This window comes from Stegostoma tigrinum, chromosome 18, assembly GCF_030684315.1.
Source record: "Stegostoma tigrinum isolate sSteTig4 chromosome 18, sSteTig4.hap1, whole genome shotgun sequence".
NCBI classification, from domain to species: Eukaryota; Metazoa; Chordata; class Chondrichthyes; order Orectolobiformes; family Stegostomatidae; genus Stegostoma; species Stegostoma tigrinum.
Genome location: NC_081371.1, coordinates 61,907,725 through 61,927,003, shown reverse-complemented (window position 1 = coordinate 61,927,003; position 19,279 = coordinate 61,907,725). Strand labels below are relative to the sequence as shown.

Genomic DNA, 19,279 nt, shown 5'->3' with positions numbered 1-19,279 from the left:
CCTCAATCATACCACCCTGCTGCATTCTGTAGGGGCTCCTTTTCTGAGACAGGAGGTTGTGGGTTTTAGCGTGGTTCTGCATAAGCGGTGCATTGTCTCTGGCCTGGCTGCTTGGCTAGAGATCGAAACCTGCTCCAATAATTCACATGAGCTTTTGTGATATGGTGTAAGGGAGGAGCAGGGAGATTCCCTAGTTCTCTGACCGATATTCCTCCTGCAATTCCATACCAGTGAAACACAGCCTTTAATTGTTTGTTCATTTCACTTCAGTCTGTGAGATCTGACTGGGTACAAATTAGCCTGCCCTACTTCCCACATGACAGCACTGTAATGAACCTGAGGAGTTGTTGTACTTTGTTGGCAGATGGCATCAAGTATTATGCAAACACAAACTCTTCGCTCTTTCACTTTCTGGAGGAAACGATCTTTGACGTGAGAGCTAGGCTCAGGGTGGGTGCTGGGGTAAATGAGGTGAATTTAGTTTGACCCAGTGACAATTGCTGACTGGGCACGTGCTACCTGGTAGGGAAGGGAAGCTGGTTCGGGAGTAACTCTCAAAGTTTTGAATTGGGAGCACTTCAGTGCTGTGGGGACAGAGAGAGGGTAGTGGAATGCATCAGATGCCATGATTCAAGAGGCAGTACAGGCATGATGGGCTGAATGGCCTCAGCATGTGTTGTGTTACCAATAATTTAATGATTATCTGAAATGCTTGATTGATGGAACTGCTTATTAAGTAACATCACACCCCACATCAGGTAATCTGCTTTCTAAATGACTGCATGAAGAGGAAGGCGTAGCAATTCTGGGAATGTAAGTGCCTTCCATTCTGAGGCTTGCAGCTTTGTCTCGGTCACTGGGCTCGTTCTAACAGCCTGTTGTTTCCCTATGACGTGCTCTCTCTGTCACTGTGCTTCCTTCTCAATGCGTCTACACGTTTATCAAGTGTTTGAAGGGCAGTCATGAAAATGTGATTTCTTTCCCCCACCCCATACCAGGGTCCTGAGCACCCCTCAGCTTTGTGAAGGGGTCAAATGGAACAGATATAGTTTCTCTGAAGTTTGGAAGAAAGGGTGGTGATCTCATTGAAAGGGAAAAAGTCTTGAAGGAGGTTGACAGTGTCTGCGCAGACTGGCTGCTTCCCACTAACTGCAGAAGGTAGAACACATGGTCACACAGCTGGACAATGTCAAACACAGAGTTGACCATTTAGGACTGAGATGAGGAGAAACTTTGTTACTCACAATGTTAGGAATTCGCTATTCCTGTGTCTGCTCAATTGCTGAGTATATTCAAGGTTGGGATTGATAAAATTTGGGGCACAAAGAATTGGGAGAAAATACAATTGAAAGTGGTGTGGAGTTGGAGGATCGGACAGGATGCGGAATGGTGATCAACCTTGAGGACCTCTCCTATCTCCTACCTTCCAGCTAGAGGACAGCAGTGTACAGTTGTACAGACAGTGAGTTATCTCCAACGCATTCATCTGTGAGGGAATCTTTTTTCAGTTTATTCAGATACAAGGAGCAGAGTTCCTTTCTGAATTTTGAATTTTGTTGCTTTTATTCTAATCGTAAATGCTTTCCTTCCATATTGTTCAGCTAACCTGATCTGAATAAACCACATAGGCTCAAACCTAAAATAAACAAATTTTCTTTGCACTAACTGATTAACCAAAAGTTATTTATTATTTAATATCAACAATGCATAGATGTTGAGACAACGCTTGTTTTTGTCATGTGCTGTGAGTGATTTCTCTTTGTTTTAACAGTGTGCAACTAGATCGAAACACCCTCCCTAAAAAGGGACTAAGGTTAGATATTTTAATATGATTTATTAATTGACTTGCTGTGAATAGGGATCAAAGCTCTTTGTTAATCACAGTCCAGTTTCTGGTGGGCAGCACCTCACAGAGCACATGCGCGCGTGCGCGCACACACACATAGACACACACGTGCACACACATACGCACACGCGCACACACACACACAGATACAAACACAGACACACACACACAGACACAAACACACACATACACGCACACACACACACACACACACACACAAACACAAACACACACATACACGCACACACACAGACACACGCACACAGACACACACGCACACACACACTGACACACACGTGCACACACACATGCACAGACAGACACACACACACACACAGACACACACACACAGACACAAACACACACATACACACACACACAGACACACGCACACACACACAGACACACAGACACACAGACGCACACAGACACTGACACACATGTGCACACACACATACACAGACACAGACACACACACGCGCGTACACACACACACACACACACACACACACACACACACACACACACACACACACAGACACACACATGACTGATCAGGGACAAATTTGCCCAACACAGAGTGGAAACTGAAAGAACTGCGGATGCTGGAAGCCAGAAACAAAAATAGTAATTGCTGTAACAGGTCAGCAGGTCTGGCTGCATCTGTAGAGAGAAGACAAAGTTAACGTTTCACTTCCAGCGACCCTTCTTCAGAACTGAGTTCTGAAGACTGGTCACTGGACCTGAAACGTTAATTCTGAATTTTTTCTACAGATGCAGCCAGACCTGCTGAGCTTTTACAGCAATTACTATTTTTGTTACAAAGTGGAAACTGGTCTGTTCACCTAGCAGGTGATCCCCACTTGCATAAGCACCCACAGTTCCTTAAATAATATTCCTTAAAAACTGCTTCGGTGTTTCACCTCAGTGCTTCTGCATCATTTTGTTGTGGCAACCGTTTGTGAACTGTTTTGGAATGTGTGTGGTTTTAATGAGAAGGGTCCTGGCACACCTACAGCTCGCTCCCTATTATGGGGCAAGTACATCTTCTCTGTGTCAGAAACAATCAGACAACAGCTCAATAGAGACACTATATTTGTACCAAGAAAAAAAATTGAGGTGAGTACCCCACCCACCAGCTCTCTCTCTCTCTCTCATGCACACACACACACACACACACACACACACACACACACACACACACACACACACACACACACACACACACACACACACACACACACACACACACACACACTCTCAGTCACATATACATACCCGTACAGACATGCACACACAGACACATACACGCACTCAAATACACACAGGCAGGTAGACTGACAGACACACACACAAAGAGACACATGCAAAATTTGGACAGCTGATAAAGCCCAGCACTAGGGGAAATAAAGGCTGAACTTAACAATAGGTTCACAATGTGTAATATTTATCCCACGGGTCATATTCTAGTGAGGGTGCACAGTAATGTAGTGGTTGTGTAGCTACCTTACTGTGCAAGATGCTGCAGGAATCTGAAATACCATCAGAATGTGCTGAAGAAACTCAGCAGGTCTGAAGTGTGCGTGGAGAGAGAAATAGTTAACAATTTGAGCCACATCCAGAAGAATCAGGTCAGACTTGAAACATTAACTCTGCTTTCTCTCCACAGATCCAGCCCAAGCTGCTGAGTTTCTGTAGCAATTTCTGTTTTGTTTGAGGAAAGCCAGTGGTCCTGGCTTGAGGAGGAGGTTGTTCTCATCAACCATGACCACTTGAGAATTTTAAGTTAGTTCAAGTAACATCTGGAAACAGAATACTGGAAAGAAGAGAGGATTGGGGCTGCACTCTCTCCCAACTCCCCAGCTGGGAGTAGGTGGTCCACGCACACAATATCATTCTTTCCCAGTCTCTCCCTCTGAAGTTTATCCAACTTCCAATCCAATGCAAGTTACCTTGGCCGTCCCTGTCGGAGCAAGTTACAACAGTCTTCCCACTCTCCATGAGACTGGTTCGTGACTGTCGGATCTCGATGACTGCGCGGTTTGCTCTGATTTATTAATGGATGCATATTCCTGAGTCTCCCCTTGAGAACCTTAACAGCCTCTTCTTGGTAATGACACCAGCTCCACTTTTCCAGAGGAAACTAAAACCCCTAATGAGATCCTTTTGTACAGAGTTCATGTTATAATTAAGTTAGTGTGCAGGATCCTTTCATTGCATGCTGCGAAAATAACTGAGTGGGGTCGTTTGTTTTTGCTTGAGCTTGCCTCTGTTTGTTTACACTGTGCACAAGCATTCATCAGAACACCACAAATTGGTTTTGTGGTCCAATTATTTTGTCAGTGATTCAAACTCATGTTCGCTTTCCTGAATGGCTCATGCTTGCAGTCTGACGAAATGGCTTAACTTTCCATTTTAAAAGATGCGTTCACACCAAGTTCTCTTTCACCCATCACATCCCTGTGCTCAGTGGCCCATGCCTGGATTTTACAGTTCTCCTCCCTGTTCCTCCATGGTCTCATCTCTCCTTATTCCAGTTATCTGTACCAGCTCCTCTCAGATCCCTGCGTTTGTCTATTTCTTGTCTTTGGATATTTCAGTTATCCTTCCTGTTGCTTTAAGTGCATTCTCCACATTCTCTGCTAAACTGACCCACTGCACTAATACTTTCTCCTCTTTTAAAATGCTGTTTAAAAGAAACATTGGTGTCACACAAATGCCAGGCAAGACCATCTCCACCAGGAAAAAATCTAACACCATTGCTTGATATCCAATGGTGTTACCATCGCCGAATCTCTCAAACATCTTGGGAATTATCATTGAGCAGAAACTCAGATGGACTCACCACATAAACACAGTGGCTGCAAGAGCAAGTCGGAGGTTAGGAACACTGTGATGAGTAACTCACCTCCTGACTCACCAAAGCCTGACCACCATCTCTAAGGCACAAGTCAGGAGTGTGATGGAATATTCCCCACTTGCCTGGATTGGGGCAGCTCCAACGAGATTCATGAAGCTTGACACCATCCAGGACAAAGCAGCCGCTTGATTGGCCTCACATCCACAAACATCCCACTCCCTCCACCACCGACGGTCAGTAGCAGCAGTGTGTACTGTCTACAAGATGCACTGCAGGAATTCACCAAAGATCCTCAGGCAGCAGCTTCCAAACCCACAACCACTCGCTTCTGGAAAAGCGCAGCAGATACATGGGAACATCACCAAGCCACTCACCATCCTGACTTGGAAATATATCACCGTTCCTTCAGTGTTACTGGGGCAGAATCTCTCCCTAACGGCACTGTGGGTCTACTTTCAGCGTGCAGACTGCAGAGGCTCAAGAAGGCAGCTCACCACCACCTTCTCATTGGCTGACCCAGCCAATGACACCCCCATGTCCTACAAGTAAATAAAAAACACTTCTCCTCTTTGATCAAACGATCAGCTGTCTTTCCTCATGTCTTCATTGTTGAATCTGTTTATGTTTTGTTGCCTGATTCGGCTCATGTGAAGAGCCTTGAGGTGGCTATGTGGAAGGTGATATGTACTTAACTTGGAATAGTAGTAATGATGGATCAGCTGAGTGGGGAGCTGATGGTAACCTGTGTGAACATCTCTCTGCCCTGCAGGTACACCCCATCATCTCGACAAACAAGCCATGAGGAAGGCAAAGAATGGCTTCGCTCTCACTCAACTGGAGGCCTGCAAGACACAGTCAGCCAATCACCTCTGCCCTCACCATCTGCCATCTCATCCCCTTGCAGTGGCACATATCACTTCACACATTTAGGTCAGTGAAAACCTTCAGTTACTCCCCAACACAGCCTCTCTCTCTGTTTTATTATGGACAGACTGGGCTTGTTTCCAGTGCAGTGTAGAAGATTGAGGATTGATTTGGTTGAGGTGTACAAGATCCTGAATGGTCTTGACAAGATGGATGTGGAAAGGATGGTTTCGCTTGGTAGATCAGTCCAGAACCAGAGGCTTCTGAAGATCAGAGATAACGGAAACTGCAGATGTAAGAGAATCCAAGATAACAAAGTGTGGAGCTAGATGAACACAACAGGCCAAACAGCATCTTAGGAGCACAAAAACTGATGTTTCAGGCCTAGACTCTTCATCATTTTCTGATGAAGAGTCTAGGCCCAAAACATCAACTTTTGTGCTCCTAAGATGCTGCTTAGCCTGCTGTGTTCATCCAGCCCCATGCTTCTGAAGATCAGTCCTGTTTGACTTGGAATATTAACTCTGTTTCTCCCCCCACAGATGCTGTAGACCTGCTGAGTTACTCCAGCACTTCCTGTTTTGGCTTTTGCACTAAAAGACATTGGGTTAAGATTAAGGATAGTGCTGAGGAGTTTTGTTTTTCCCTCTCAGGGGGCTGTGTGACTCTGGAATTTTCTGATTAAATGGAGGAGTGGGTGTCATTGAACATTTTTAAGGGGGAGATGGATTGGTTTTTGTTGGGCAGTGTCTCTGGTATGGTTAGGGTAGATAGGAATGTGGAATTTAGAACAGAAACAGATCAGCCATGATGTTACAGAACAACACTGCAGTCACAACGGGCTGATTGGCCACTTTCTGCTCCTATTTCAGATACAGTCATTGGACAGTGACTGATTGGCAGTTGTGTAAAATATGCATTGGAAAGCCAGTTTTAACATTTGTCCCCTGACATTGCTGGAAATAACAACAAGAGATATGACCCAACCTCTGAACGTAACATCATTCACTTTACACTAACAAAACGAGCAGGTCACACTCCACTACACTTTGAGAGAGGATTGCCGTCATTGTACAGTTACAGGGTAATGGAGATCAAAGAATCAACTCTCAATTCCTATAGCAATCTCCAAGCCCTTTCCCTTTAGAATGCAAATTGACAGCATGGAAAATGTTGGAGAGATTGTTTGTAAGGACCGTCCCTCAACACTTTTCAAATTGCATTAATTCAAGGTAAAACTCAATTTGTACTCTGTCTCAATAACTAATGTTTTTGTTATTAACAAATGCAGTGAGGAATCCTGCCTGAGGCGTTGACCTACAAAAAAAGTGAAGGCTTAAGGCTGAGGAGAGAGAGGGCCTGTTGGTTGTGAAGAAGATTTTGAAGTTAAATCTAGGGATGGTGTTTCCATTTGTGGTGGAATTCAAAACTAGAATCTTTCAATATCCGACACTCTCCATAAGTACCAATTAGGAATGTATTTACACAGCCAGTTGAAAATCTCAGCACCACAGGGAGCAGTGGAGGTGAATAACTGAATAAAAGGTGGAGGGAAAAAGCTGGGTGGAAGGAGGCCCAGGGAGAGGATAGACACAGATGGGCTGAACTGTGAGTTCCCCATCTCTGAATTGGATATAATTCTAATTCTGGCGGAGTGGTCAATGAATGGTAGGACACCAGGAAGCTCAGAGGAACAAAGGGAATTTGATGCGCTCATCCACAAATCTGTGCAGGTGGCAGGGCAGGTTAATAGGGTAGTGAAGATGATGGTAAAGGTTAATAGGGTGGTGAAGGTGATGGCAAAGGTTAATAGGGCGTGAAGGTGATGGTAAATGTTAATAGGGTGGTGAAGGTGATGGCAAAGGTTAATAGGGCGTGAAGGTGATGGTAAATGTTAATAGGGTGGTGAAGGTGATGGCAAAGGTTAATAGGGCGTGAAGGTGATGGTAAATGTTAATAGGGTGGTGAAGGTGATGGCAAAGGTTAATAGGGCGTGAAGGTGATGGTAAATGTTAATAGGGTGGTGAAGGTGATGGCAAAGATTAATAGGGTGGTGAAGGTGATGGTAAAGGTTAATAGGGCGGTGAAGGTGATGGTAAAGGTTAATAGGGCGGTGATGGTAAAGGTTAATAGGGTGGTAAAGGTGATGGCAAAGGTTAATAGGGTAGTGAAGGTGATGGTAAAGGTTAATAGGGCGGTGAAGGTGATGGTAAATGTTAATAGGCTGGTGAAGGTGATGGTAAAGGTTAATAGGGCAGTGAAGGTGATGGTAAAGGGTAATAGGCTGGTGAAGGTGATGGTAAAGGTTAATAGGCTGGTGAAAGTGATGGTAAAGGTTAATAGGCTGGTGAAGGTGATGGTAAAGGTTAATAGGGCGGTGATGGTAAAGGTTAATAGGGCGGTGAAGGTGATGGTAAAGGGTAATAGGCTGGTGAAGGTGATGGTAAAGGTTAATAGGGTGGTGAAGGTGATGGTAAAGGTTAATAGGGCGGTGAAGGTGATGGTAAAGGTTAATTGGGCGGTGAAGGTGATGGTAAAGGTTAATAGGCTAGTGAAGGTGATGGTAAAGGTTAATAGGGCGGAGATGGTAAAGGTTAATAGGGCAGTGAAGGTGATGGTAAAGGTTAATAGGGCGGTGATGGTGATAGTAAAGGTTAATAGGGTGGTGAAGGTGATGGTAAAGGTTAATAGGGCGGTGAAGGTAATGGTAAATGTTAATAGGCTGGTGATGGTAAAGGTTAATAGAGCGGTGATGGTAAAGGTTAATAGGCTGGTGAAGGTGATGGTAAAGGTTAATAGGGCAGTGACGGTGATGGTAAAGGTTAATAGTGCGGTGAAGGTGATGGTAAAGGTTAATAGGCTGGTGAAGGTGATGGCAAAGGTTAATAGGGCAGTGATGGTAAAGGTTAATAGTGCGGTGAAGGTGATGGTAAAGGTTAATAGGGCGGTGAAGGTAAAGGTTAATAGGGCGGTGATGGTAAAGGTTAATGGGGCGGTGAAGGTGATGGCAAAGGTTAATAGGGTGGTGAAGGTGATGGTAAAGGTTAATAGGCTGGTGAAGGTGATGGTAAAGGTTAATAGGGCAGTGACGGTGATGGTAAAGGTTAATAGTGCGGTGAAGGTGATGGCAAAGGTTAATAGGGCGGTGAAGGTGATGGCAAAGGTTAATAGGGCAGTGATGGTAAAGGTTAATAGGGCGGTGACGGTGATGGTAAAGGTTAATAGGGCGGTGATGGTAAAGGTTAATGGGGCGGTGAAGGTGATGGCAAAGGTTAATAGGGTGGTGAAGGTGATGGTAAAGGTTAATAGGCTGGTGAAGGTGATGGTAAAGGTTAATAGGGCGGTGAAGGTGATGGTAAAGGTTAATAGGGCGGTGATGGTAAAGGTTAATAGGGCGGTGACGGTGATGGTAAAGGTTAATAGGCTAGTGAAGGTGATGGCAAAGGTTAATAGGGCGGTGAAGGTGATGGCAAAGGTTAATAGGGCGTGAAGGTGATGGTAAAGGTTAATAGGGTAGTGACGGTGATGGTAAAGGTTAATGGGGCGGTGAAGGTGATGGTAAAGGTTAATAGGGCGGTGAAGGTGATGTTAAAGGTTAATAGGCTGGTGAAGGTGATGGTAAAGGTTAATAGGGCGGTGAAGGTGATGGTAAAGGTTAATAGGCTAGTGAAGGTGATGGCAAAGGTTAATAGGCTGGTGAAGGTGATGGTAAAGGTTAATAGGGCAGTGATGGTAAAGGTTAATAGGGCGGTGAAGGTGATGGCAAAGGTTAATAGGGCGGTGAAGGTGATGGTAAAGGTTAATAGGCTGGTGAAGGTGATGGTAAAGGTTAATAGGGCGGAGATGGTAAAGGTTAATAGGCTGGTGAAGGTGATGGCAAAGGTTAATAGGGCGGTGAAGGTGATGGTAAAGGTTAATAGGGCGTGAAGGTGATGGTAAAGGTTAATAGGGCGATGATGGTAAAGGTTAATAGGGCGGTGAAGGTGATGGTAAAGGTTAATAGGGCGGTGATGGTAAAGGTTAATAGGGCGGTGAAGGTGATGGTAAAGGTTAATAGGCTGGTGAAGGTGATGGTAAAGGTTAATAGGGCGGTGAAGGTGATGGTAAAGGTTAATAGGGCGGAGATGGTAAAGGTTAATAGGCTGGTGAAGGTGATGGTAAAGGTTAATAGGGCAGTGAAGGTGATGGTAAAGGTTAATAAGGCGGTGATGGTAAAGGTTAATAGGGCAGTGATGGTGATGGTAAAGGTTAATGGTGCGGTGAAGGTGATGGTAAAGGTTAATAGGCTGGTGAAGGTGATGGTAAAGGTTAATAGGGCGGTGAAGGTGATGGTAAAGGTTAATAGGGCGGTGATGGTAAAGGTTAATTGGGTGGTGAAGGTGATGGTAAAGGTTAATAGGGCGGTGATGGTAAAGGTTAATTGGGTGGTGAAGGTGATGGTAAAGGTTAATAGGGCGGTGAAGGTGATGGTAAAGGTTAATATGGCGGTGATGGTAAAGGTTAATAGGGCGGTGACGGTGATGGTAAAGGTTAATAGGGCGGAGATGGTAAAGGTTAATAGGGCGGTGAAGGTGATGGTAAAGGTTAATATGGCGGTGATGGTAAAGGTTAATAGGGCGGTGACGGTAAAGGTTAATTGGGTGGTGAAGGTGATGGTAAAGGTTAATAGGGCAGTGATGGTAAAGGTTAATAGGGCGGTGACGGTAAAGGTTAATAGGGTAGTGAAGGCAGCATACGGGACACGTGCCTTTATAGGGTGACATTGATTCTAAGAGCAGGGAGGTGATGTTGGAGCTGTACAGCACTTTGAGGCCACAGCTGGAGCACTGTGTGCAGTTCTGGTCCCCACGCTGTAAAAAGGATGTGATTGCACTGGAGCGGATGCAGAGGGAGATTCACCAGGATGTTACCTGGAAAGGACTATTTCATCAATGGAGACAGGCTGGGTAAGCTCAGGTCATTCTCTCTGAAACACAGAGGCTTGAGGGGGTGACCTGATAGAGGTGTGTAAGATTATGAAAGGCATGGATGGACTGGATTAGAAAACAGTTGCTCCCCTTTGTTGAAGGGTCAATAACGAAGCGGCATCATTTTAAAACGAAAGGGAGGAAGTTTAGAGGGGATTTGAGGAAATGTTGTTGCACCCAGAAGATGATGGGAATCTGGAACTCACTGCCTGTCGGCTGGTAGAGGCAGAAACCCTCATAACATTGAAGAAGGATTTAGCCATGCTGTTGTGATGCCAAGGCACACAAAGCTACGGCCCAAGTGCTGGAAAATGGGATTAGAAGGGTGAGGTGTTTTGGACTGATGCAGATTCAATGGGCTGAAGGGCCTTATGTTGTGCAATAGATCTCAAAGACTGTATGAATGGCTGCTCCTGCAGCAGCTGTAGATGAAGTCCAGTATGAGACCAGTAAGGGCAGGTCAATAATGTTACTGGTCCCAGCTCACTTATGGGTACACAAAGAAAGAGAGGATGAGGATAGAGGCAGTTGGAATGGCAATAGCAAAATCGTCACCAACAGCTGCTCACTTTATAAAATTGGGACGGGCTGGCTACAACCTGAAGTAGTTGAACACAATGCTCGAGATTGTAAGGTCAAGAAGTGCTTGCTAATGCTGAATAATTAGAGCTGGATTGGGGCTAATTGGGCTGTTTTGTTTGAAGTACCTTTCATATTAATTCACCAGTAACTTCTGTTGATTTCATATCTGAGTGGGTCTGAAAGCAGCAGTGAAACTAATCCCACTAATGATGCAGAGATAGTAGGAACTGCAGATGCTGGAGAATCTGAGATCACAAGATGTAGACCTGGATGAACGCAGCTGGATCCGGACCTTTCTTCAGAAAATTTTCTGAAGAAGGGTCTAGGCCTGAAACGTCAGCCTTTCCTGCTCCTCTGATGCTGTGTGGCCTGGTGTGTTCATCCAGCTCTACACCTTGTGATCTCTGCTTATGATGCAACTGTTTCACATTTCTAGCCCCCTGCATTAATTCATTCATGTTCATTGATCTGAATAGTTCCAGATATGTAGAGGAAATGATAGCAAAGATGATTCTCGATAGGAGTGAGAGAGACAGGGTAGTTGTCATGGGGGACTTCAACTTTCCAAATATGGGTCAGTTTTTGTCCAGTGTGTGCACAATTCTGTTATGTTTACTTTAGTGATGGAAAGGGATAGGTGTATACCACTGGGCAAGAGTTATAGCTGGGGGAAAGGCAACTACAATGAGATTAGGCAAGATTTAGGGAGCATAGGATGGGGAAGGAAACTGCAGGGGATGGGCACATTAGAAATGTGGAGCCTATTCAAGGAAAAGCTCCTGTGTGTCCGAGATAAGTATGTACCTGTCAGGCAGGGAGGAAGCTGTAGAGCGTGGGAGCCATGGTTTACGAAGGAAGTGGAATCTCTGGTCAAGAGGAAGAAGAAAGCTTATGTTTGGATGAGATGTGAAGATTCAGTTCGGGCACTTGAGGGCTACGAGGTAGCCAGGAAAGACCTAAAGAGAGAGCTCAGAAGAGCCAGGAGGAGACATGAGAAGTTGTTGGTGGATAGGATCAGGGTAAACCCTAAGGCTTTCGAGAGGTATTTAAGGAATAAAAGAATGACGAAAGTAAGATTAGGCCCAATCAAGGATAGTAGTGGTAAGTTGTGTGTGGAGTCAGATGAGATAGGGGAAGCACTAAATGAATATTTTTCGACAGTATTCACTCTAGAAAACGACAATGTTGTCGAGGAGAATACTGAGATACAGGCTACTAGAGTAGGTGGGATTGAGGTTCACAAGGAAGAGTTATTAGAAATCTTTCAGAGGATGAAGATAGATACGTCCCCTGGGCCGGATGGGATTTATCCTAGGATCCCCTGGGAAGCCAGGGAGGAGATTGCCGAGTCTTTGGCATTGTTCTTTAACTCGTCATTGTCTACAGGAATAGTGCCGGACGAGTAGAGGATAGCACATGTGGTTCCCCTGTTCAAGAAGGGGAGTAGAGACAACCCTGGTAATTATAGACTGGTGAGCCTTACCTCAGTTGTTGGTAAAGTGTTGGAAAAGGTTATAAGAGATAGGATTATTATCATCTAGAAAAGAATAAATTGATTAGGGATAGTCAGCACGGTTTTGTGAAGGGAAGGTCGTGCCTCACAAACCTTATTGAGTTCTTTGAGAAGGTGACCAAATAGGTAGATGAGAGTAAACCGGTTGATGTGGTGTATATGGATTTCAGCAAGGCATTTGATAAGGTTCCCCACAGTAGGCTATTGTACAAAATGCGGAGGAATGGAATTGTGGGAGATATAGCAGTTTGGATCAGAAATTGACTTGCTGAAAGAAGACAGAGGGTGGTAGTTGATGGGAAGTGTTCATCCTGGAGACCAGTTACTAGTGGTGTACTGCAAGGGTCGGTGTTGGGTCCTCTGCTGTTTGTCATTTTTATAAATGACCTGGACGAGGGCAGAGAAGGGTGGGTTAGTAAATTTGCAGACGACACTAAGGTCGGTGGAGTTGTGGATAGTGACGAAGGATGCTGTAGGTTGCAGAGAGACATAGATAAGCTGCAGAGCTGGGCTGAGAGATGGCAAATGGAGTTTAATGAGGACAAGTGTGAGGTGATGCACTTTGGTAGGAGTAACCGGAATACAAAGTACTGAGCTAATGGTAAGATTCTTGGTAGTGTAGATTAGTGGAGAGATCTCGGTGTCCATGTACACAGATCCTTGAAAGTTGCCACCCAGGTTGACAGGGTTGTTAAGAAGGCATACAGTGTTTTAAGTCATCATTGGACAAGCATATGGACGTACATGGAATAGTGTAGGTTAGATGGGCTTCAGATTGGTATGACAGGTCGGCACAACATCGAGGGCTGAAGGGCCTGTACTGTGCTGCAATATTCTATGTTCTATGTTCTATGATGTTACTTTAGTGAGGTCATCTGAGCTATATCTGCAATTATTTCTCTTTACAAATGCCCTCTTCCTGTGGATCAATTAAACCACTTTTTAAGTCTGAATTATTGCATATAGAAGAATATCAAAGAATGAGAGGTGACCTAATTGTAGTAACAAGATTCTTTGGAGGCTCGACAGGGGAGATGTGGAGAGGTTGTTTCTCCATGTGGGAGAGTCTAGGATCAGAGGGCATCATCTGAGAGTGAGGCTTCATACATTTAAGACCTTGATGAGGAGGAATTTCTTCTGTCAGAGGCAGGGAATCTGTGGAATTTAGTTCCTGTCAGTGCTGTTGAGGCTGGGTCATTAAGTATTTTTAAGGCTAAGACAGGTAGGTTTATACCCAGTAAGGGAATCAAGAGTTACAGGGGGAAAAGCAGAAAACTGGAATTGTAAATGATCAGATTATCCATGACAAAAACAGAAATTGCTGGAAAAGCTCAGCAGGTCTGGCAACACCTGTGGAGTGAAATCAGAATCTACGTTTTGGGTCGAGTGGAGGAAAGGCCACTCGCCAAGAAATGTTAACTCCGATTTCTCTCCACAGGTGCTGCCGGATCTGCCGAGCTTTCCAAGCGATTTCTGTTTTTGCCACAACATCCGCAGTTGTTTTGGTTTTTATTTAGATCATCTGTGATCTCATTGAATGCTGGAGCAGACTCAATTGGCTGAATGACCTGCTTCTGCATCTTGTAGTTTATATTAATTTCTCTACTGTTTGAAATGACTTGCTCCTGTTTCAATGACCATCTATTTGTTGGAACTCAATTTATATTTCCTCATTATGAGCAGTGATACATGTCAATAGTATCTCATGAGACGTCACTGTATTTGACTGATGCTGCGATATCAAAGCTCCGAACCCTTTGGGGAATCAGAATGAGCTGACTGAACAGACTGTTCTTCACACTGTTGGGATCTGTTTGATTACTGCTTTTGAGACATACACCAGCTGTATTTGTAAACACAAATATTGAAATTATTCCAGCACCTTGAGCATCCTCTGACATACATCGCTTTCAGCTTCCTGGACACTGAGATCCAGAATTCCCTTCGGAAACCTGTACTAGTTTCCTTTAAGATTGGTCAAAGTGGTATGTTTTAAGAACAATCTGACTTATTGCCTGCTTCTGTGGCTTGGAGTCAAATTCATTCCAATTATGCTTCTACCACCATCTTAAGGGTTCCGTATAAATGCACATTACTGTTTTTGCAAGATGCTAAGGCTTGTGTTTATTTGATTTGCAGTGAGTCCTACAGCTGTGTCCCAGTTTCATTTGTCTGGTCCCAGTATGATGCGCTCAAACAGCATTCCCACTCAAGATTCCTCATTTGACTTGTACGGAGATTCCCAACTGTGTGGAAGTGCCAATTCCCTAGAAGATCGGCCAAGGACAATCAGCAGATCCGGATCATTCCGGGACAGTATGGAGGAAGGTTTGCATTTTGGGCCTTTGTTTGGGGGGATTGGTTTAGTTGGTGCAGTCAAGCGAAAACACAGAAAAACATTATATCAAAAGGGAAGATACTGGTACAGACTTTCTGCCAATGGTGTGACTTCATATTTTTAATCAGTGTGGCTAGGCTCCAGTTAGGAGTTACCTGATTGGAAGTCGCTGAAATTGACTTTAAACCACACCCTCCACACCCTACCCCTGACCCAAACCAGCTGATGGTTTCACTACTGTCCACTCATTAGCTGCTGAGAAAATTAAATATTTAGTCACACGAAGTTAATTGTAAACTCTGCTGATTAGTTCCCGCATTTCTGGGACCATGTCCAGGGCCATCGTGAATCTCCCAGTCACAGCTCTGAACCAGCACAAAATAACCAGCACGGCGGCTCAGTGGTTAACACTACTGCTTCACGGCGTCAGGGACACATGTTTGATACCACCCTCAGGTGACTGCCTGTGTGCAGTTGTGCCTTCTCCCTGTGGGTGCCCTCTGGGTACTGTAGTTTCCTCCTACAGTTTAAAAGTATGCGGGTTAGGGTGGTTTAGCCATGGAATATTGTCCAGGGATGTGTAGGCTAGGTGGATTAGCCATGGAAATGCAGGGACACAGAGATAGGATAGCAGAGTGGATTGCTGGCAGGAAGATTGCTGTGGATTCAATGGGCAAAATGGCCTGGTTCCATACAGTAGGGATTCTATGAATCACATGATTGGGAAGCCCTGTATTTGGCCATCTCTGTCTGATGTTACGAGTGTTGTTGGACCAAAGAAGCAGAAGCTCAAAGCCATCATTTTCTCTGAAATGAGTTCTAGAGTCATAGAAACAGGCCCTTCGGCCCGCCATGCCTATACTGACCAACAAACACCAAACCACACTAATCCCATTTACTGTGCCCTGGTATTTTCCAGAAGCTTCTGAAATGTTGTGACAGAACCTGCCTCCACCACCTCCCCCCTCCCCCTCAGGCAGCACGTTCCATATTTCTACCACCCTCTGGGTTAGAACCATTTCCTCAGAATGCAGGGTGGGATTTGCAGAGCGAGTGCAGACTGTTGCAGGTGAGGGTTGATGATAGATGGTTCATGCTCTGAGCTTTACCTCATTAGGCATGACACAGATGCTGTCAGCAAAGATAGTTTGTCACCCGTGTCCCAGGTCCCTGCAGGAGCATGGCTTTGATACGTGTCTCTACTCTCAATGTACGTTTTCTTTTCCGTGTCCTCAGAATCCTCAGACCCTCAATTAGGCATATACATAGCTGTGACTCCAATGTCCCTCCTCCACACTGAACCCCACCCCCACTTCAAGACTTATAACAGAAACCTGGTGAGGTGAAAGACTGTGCAATCCTGGGAATGCTAAGTTACTCTGCAATGGAAGTGTGATTGAGGTGAAAGCCACTCTCCTGATGAAAAGAACTGATTTGACTCTGACCCATAACCATGGATACCTCCAGACCAATTCAACTTACACGCTGTGTTGGATTTGCTCAGCGTTGATGTTGGTGTTGGAAATGTAAGTCCCTTCAAGCAACCAGTGCAGTTCAGAAGCTGAGTGGGCGTAGGTCGTGCTCCACGGACTGAGTAACTCTGAGCTGGGTGCTACCCCTTCCATCTCCATTGTGATTGAGACCCCTCCCATCTCTCTACCTCTCCTTTGATGGTCTACATTGCCCTTAATGGACTTTGCTTGAAAATTAACCAGTTGGAAAGCACAGAGAATTACTGATGGTGATGCTGTGTGGAGATGAAAAATTAGGGTTCAGTTATTGTGTAAGAGCACTTCTGGATATAAAGGAGCAGAATGAATGGGGTGTTTGAGAGATCTTGTGGCACAGTGATAGGGATCTTTGAGCCAGAAAGTCTGGGTTCAGGTCCCACCTTCTCCATGAAACAGAGCAGACAATTCTAATTGTCCTCATCCACAATCCCAATATTCACACACATGGAGAAAGGCCTAAACTCTGTGATGCCTCTCCGCTGCTAATACTGTGAGATAATTCAGGGATTTTACTGACTCTATTCACTTCAATGACATTAATCCAGGAGCTTTTGGGAGCAGCATATGTGTTTTTGTTTGTTAATTTTAGTAAAACTCAATGTCCTGCTGCTTCACCTGACATCCGTGACCAAGTAAATGAGGCCTAATAACCTTAAAGGTCATTGAAGGAACAGAGAGCCACGACAAGGCTATTCAGCCTCATCCCTCACAAGCTTCTTCTGGCATCCAGTTTGACATTGATGGGATTATACCTTAGTAACTTCGCTACACTGTCCTCAAAACCCTTACATAGGAATAATATGTAGCTCTTGTTCACAGCTCCAAGACTACTCCCTCTACCCTCTGTCCCTTTCATTTGGGAACAGGTAGAGACCATTCAGCCCCTGAAACCTGTTCCATCAGTCAATGAGATCATGCCTGATCCATGGCCCAACGCCATTTATCTGCCGTAGGCCCATATCCCTTACTACCTTTGCTGAACAAAAATTATCAATCTCAGATTTAAAATTAATAACTGACCTAGCATCCACTGATATTTGTGAAAGAGAGTTCCAAACCTCTCGCACACTTAATATGTCGAAGTGCTTCCTAACATCGCTCCTGAACGGTCTGACTCTCATTCTGAGACTATGCCCCTAGTTCTGGAATCCCCAACCAGTGGGAATAGTTTCTCTTTATCCACCCTGTCTTTTCCTGTTAATATCTTGAAGATTTCAATCAGATCGCCCCAGAACCTTCTAAATTTCAGCAAATAATAATGTGGGCAGTACGGTGGCTCAGTGGTTAGCACCTCAGCCTCACAGCGCCAGGGACCCGGGTTCAATTCCAGCCTCGGGTAACTGTCTGTGCGGAGTTTGCACATTCTCCCCGTGTCTGCGTGGGTTTCCTCCGGGTGCTCCGCTTTCCTCCCACAATCCAAAGATGTGCAGGTTAGGTGGATTGACCATGGGAAATTGCCCGTAGTGCTCAGGGGTGTGTGGGTTATAGGGGGATGGGTCTGGGTGGGATGCTCCAAAGGGCAATGTGGACTTGTAGGGCCGAATGGCCTGTTTCCACACTGTAGGAAATCTAATCTCATCTAATAATGTATAATCCCTTCTCATAACTGAACCCCTAAAGTCCATGTATTATTCCCATAAACCTACATTGTAGCTCCTCCCTGGCCAATCTATCTGTCCTAATCTGCTCACAGTGCTCCAATGGAGTTTACGAGAGAATTCCGAATGTCCCTGTCTTCTTTGAGTGAGAGCCGGTCACAGTGAGGATCATTGTTAGGGAATGTATTCGTACAAGTAGAACAGATGCAAAACCAACCTGGGTCATAGTTTGTTGCTGTTGACTAGATGCTCGGGTTTTCTCTGAGGAAGCACTTTCTGATTGTTGGATGAGCTGACTGTACATTTAGGATACAGCCCTCTAGCTCTGCACTTGCCCTGCTCCAGCTCATGGTGTTTGTTCCTCACTTGGACAATACCGATATGATGAGCTGCCCTTTAGAATGATGGCAGCTATTACTGACAGTGAAGGTTCTGCAATGGCATATTACAGATATTGCTCACTCCCTCCACCCTGCTTTCTGATTGCCCCTGCGTGTCTGTGAGCAGAAGGGGTAAATATCTCATGTTGTACTCGAATCTTAAAGCAGGAGGTGGACCTCAGTACCCGGTCACTTCTGATTCCCTCTCTGCTTCACCACCCTAGAAATATTGAGCAGCTATTTGTGGCACAGTAACTGGTCTATCCTTCCATTCCACCCTGTCAGATCTCCTCATATCTTGGTGAACTCTACTGTGTCCAGTCTTGTTATGTGGTATGAATGCAGTAAGACCTGGGTTCTCGAGTGAATACTGAATAATTGTCGATAATAAAGTGTGAAACTGGATGAACACAGCAGGCCAAGCAGCATCTCAGGAGCACAAAAGCTGACGTTTCGGGCTTAGACCCTTCAGAGTCTCTGATGAAGGGCCTAGGCCCGAAACGTCAGCTTCTGTGCTCCTGAGATGCTGCTTGGCCTGCTGTGTTCATCCAGCTCCATACTTTATTATCTTGGATTATCCAGCATCTGCAGTTCCCATTATCTCTGAATAATTGTCTCCTTGTATTTTCTAGTCCATGGCTCTTCGCTCTCACTGGTATCAAGCACATCATCTCTTTACTCCACAGTAAGTATATGTGTTGGGGTTATTGGGCCTGGCCTGTGAACTCGCACTCTGACACTGCAGCTTCAGTCATATAGGAGGCTTCACAGAGACATTCCATTCTGCCCAGTGGATCAATACTGTTTTTTCCATGCCCCT

The 19,279-nt window shown here is 45.0% G+C and overlaps 1 protein-coding gene across 4 annotated transcripts in view; it reads left to right on the top strand.

The window, feature by feature from the left end:
• The window catches only part of nav3 (neuron navigator 3), an 824,703-nt gene that overhangs the window by 708,326 nt on the left and 97,098 nt on the right, over positions 1-19,279 (top strand). For all 4 annotated transcript variants that reach the window (XM_059652602.1, XM_059652603.1, XM_059652604.1 and 1 more), the window contains 4 exons: positions 1,772-1,813; positions 5,476-5,636; positions 14,772-14,960; positions 19,092-19,144. In XM_059652602.1, coding sequence (XP_059508585.1) covers positions 1,772-1,813; positions 5,476-5,636; positions 14,772-14,960; positions 19,092-19,144 — 445 coding nt within the window. The remainder of the gene's footprint in view (positions 1-1,771; positions 1,814-5,475; positions 5,637-14,771; positions 14,961-19,091; positions 19,145-19,279) is intronic.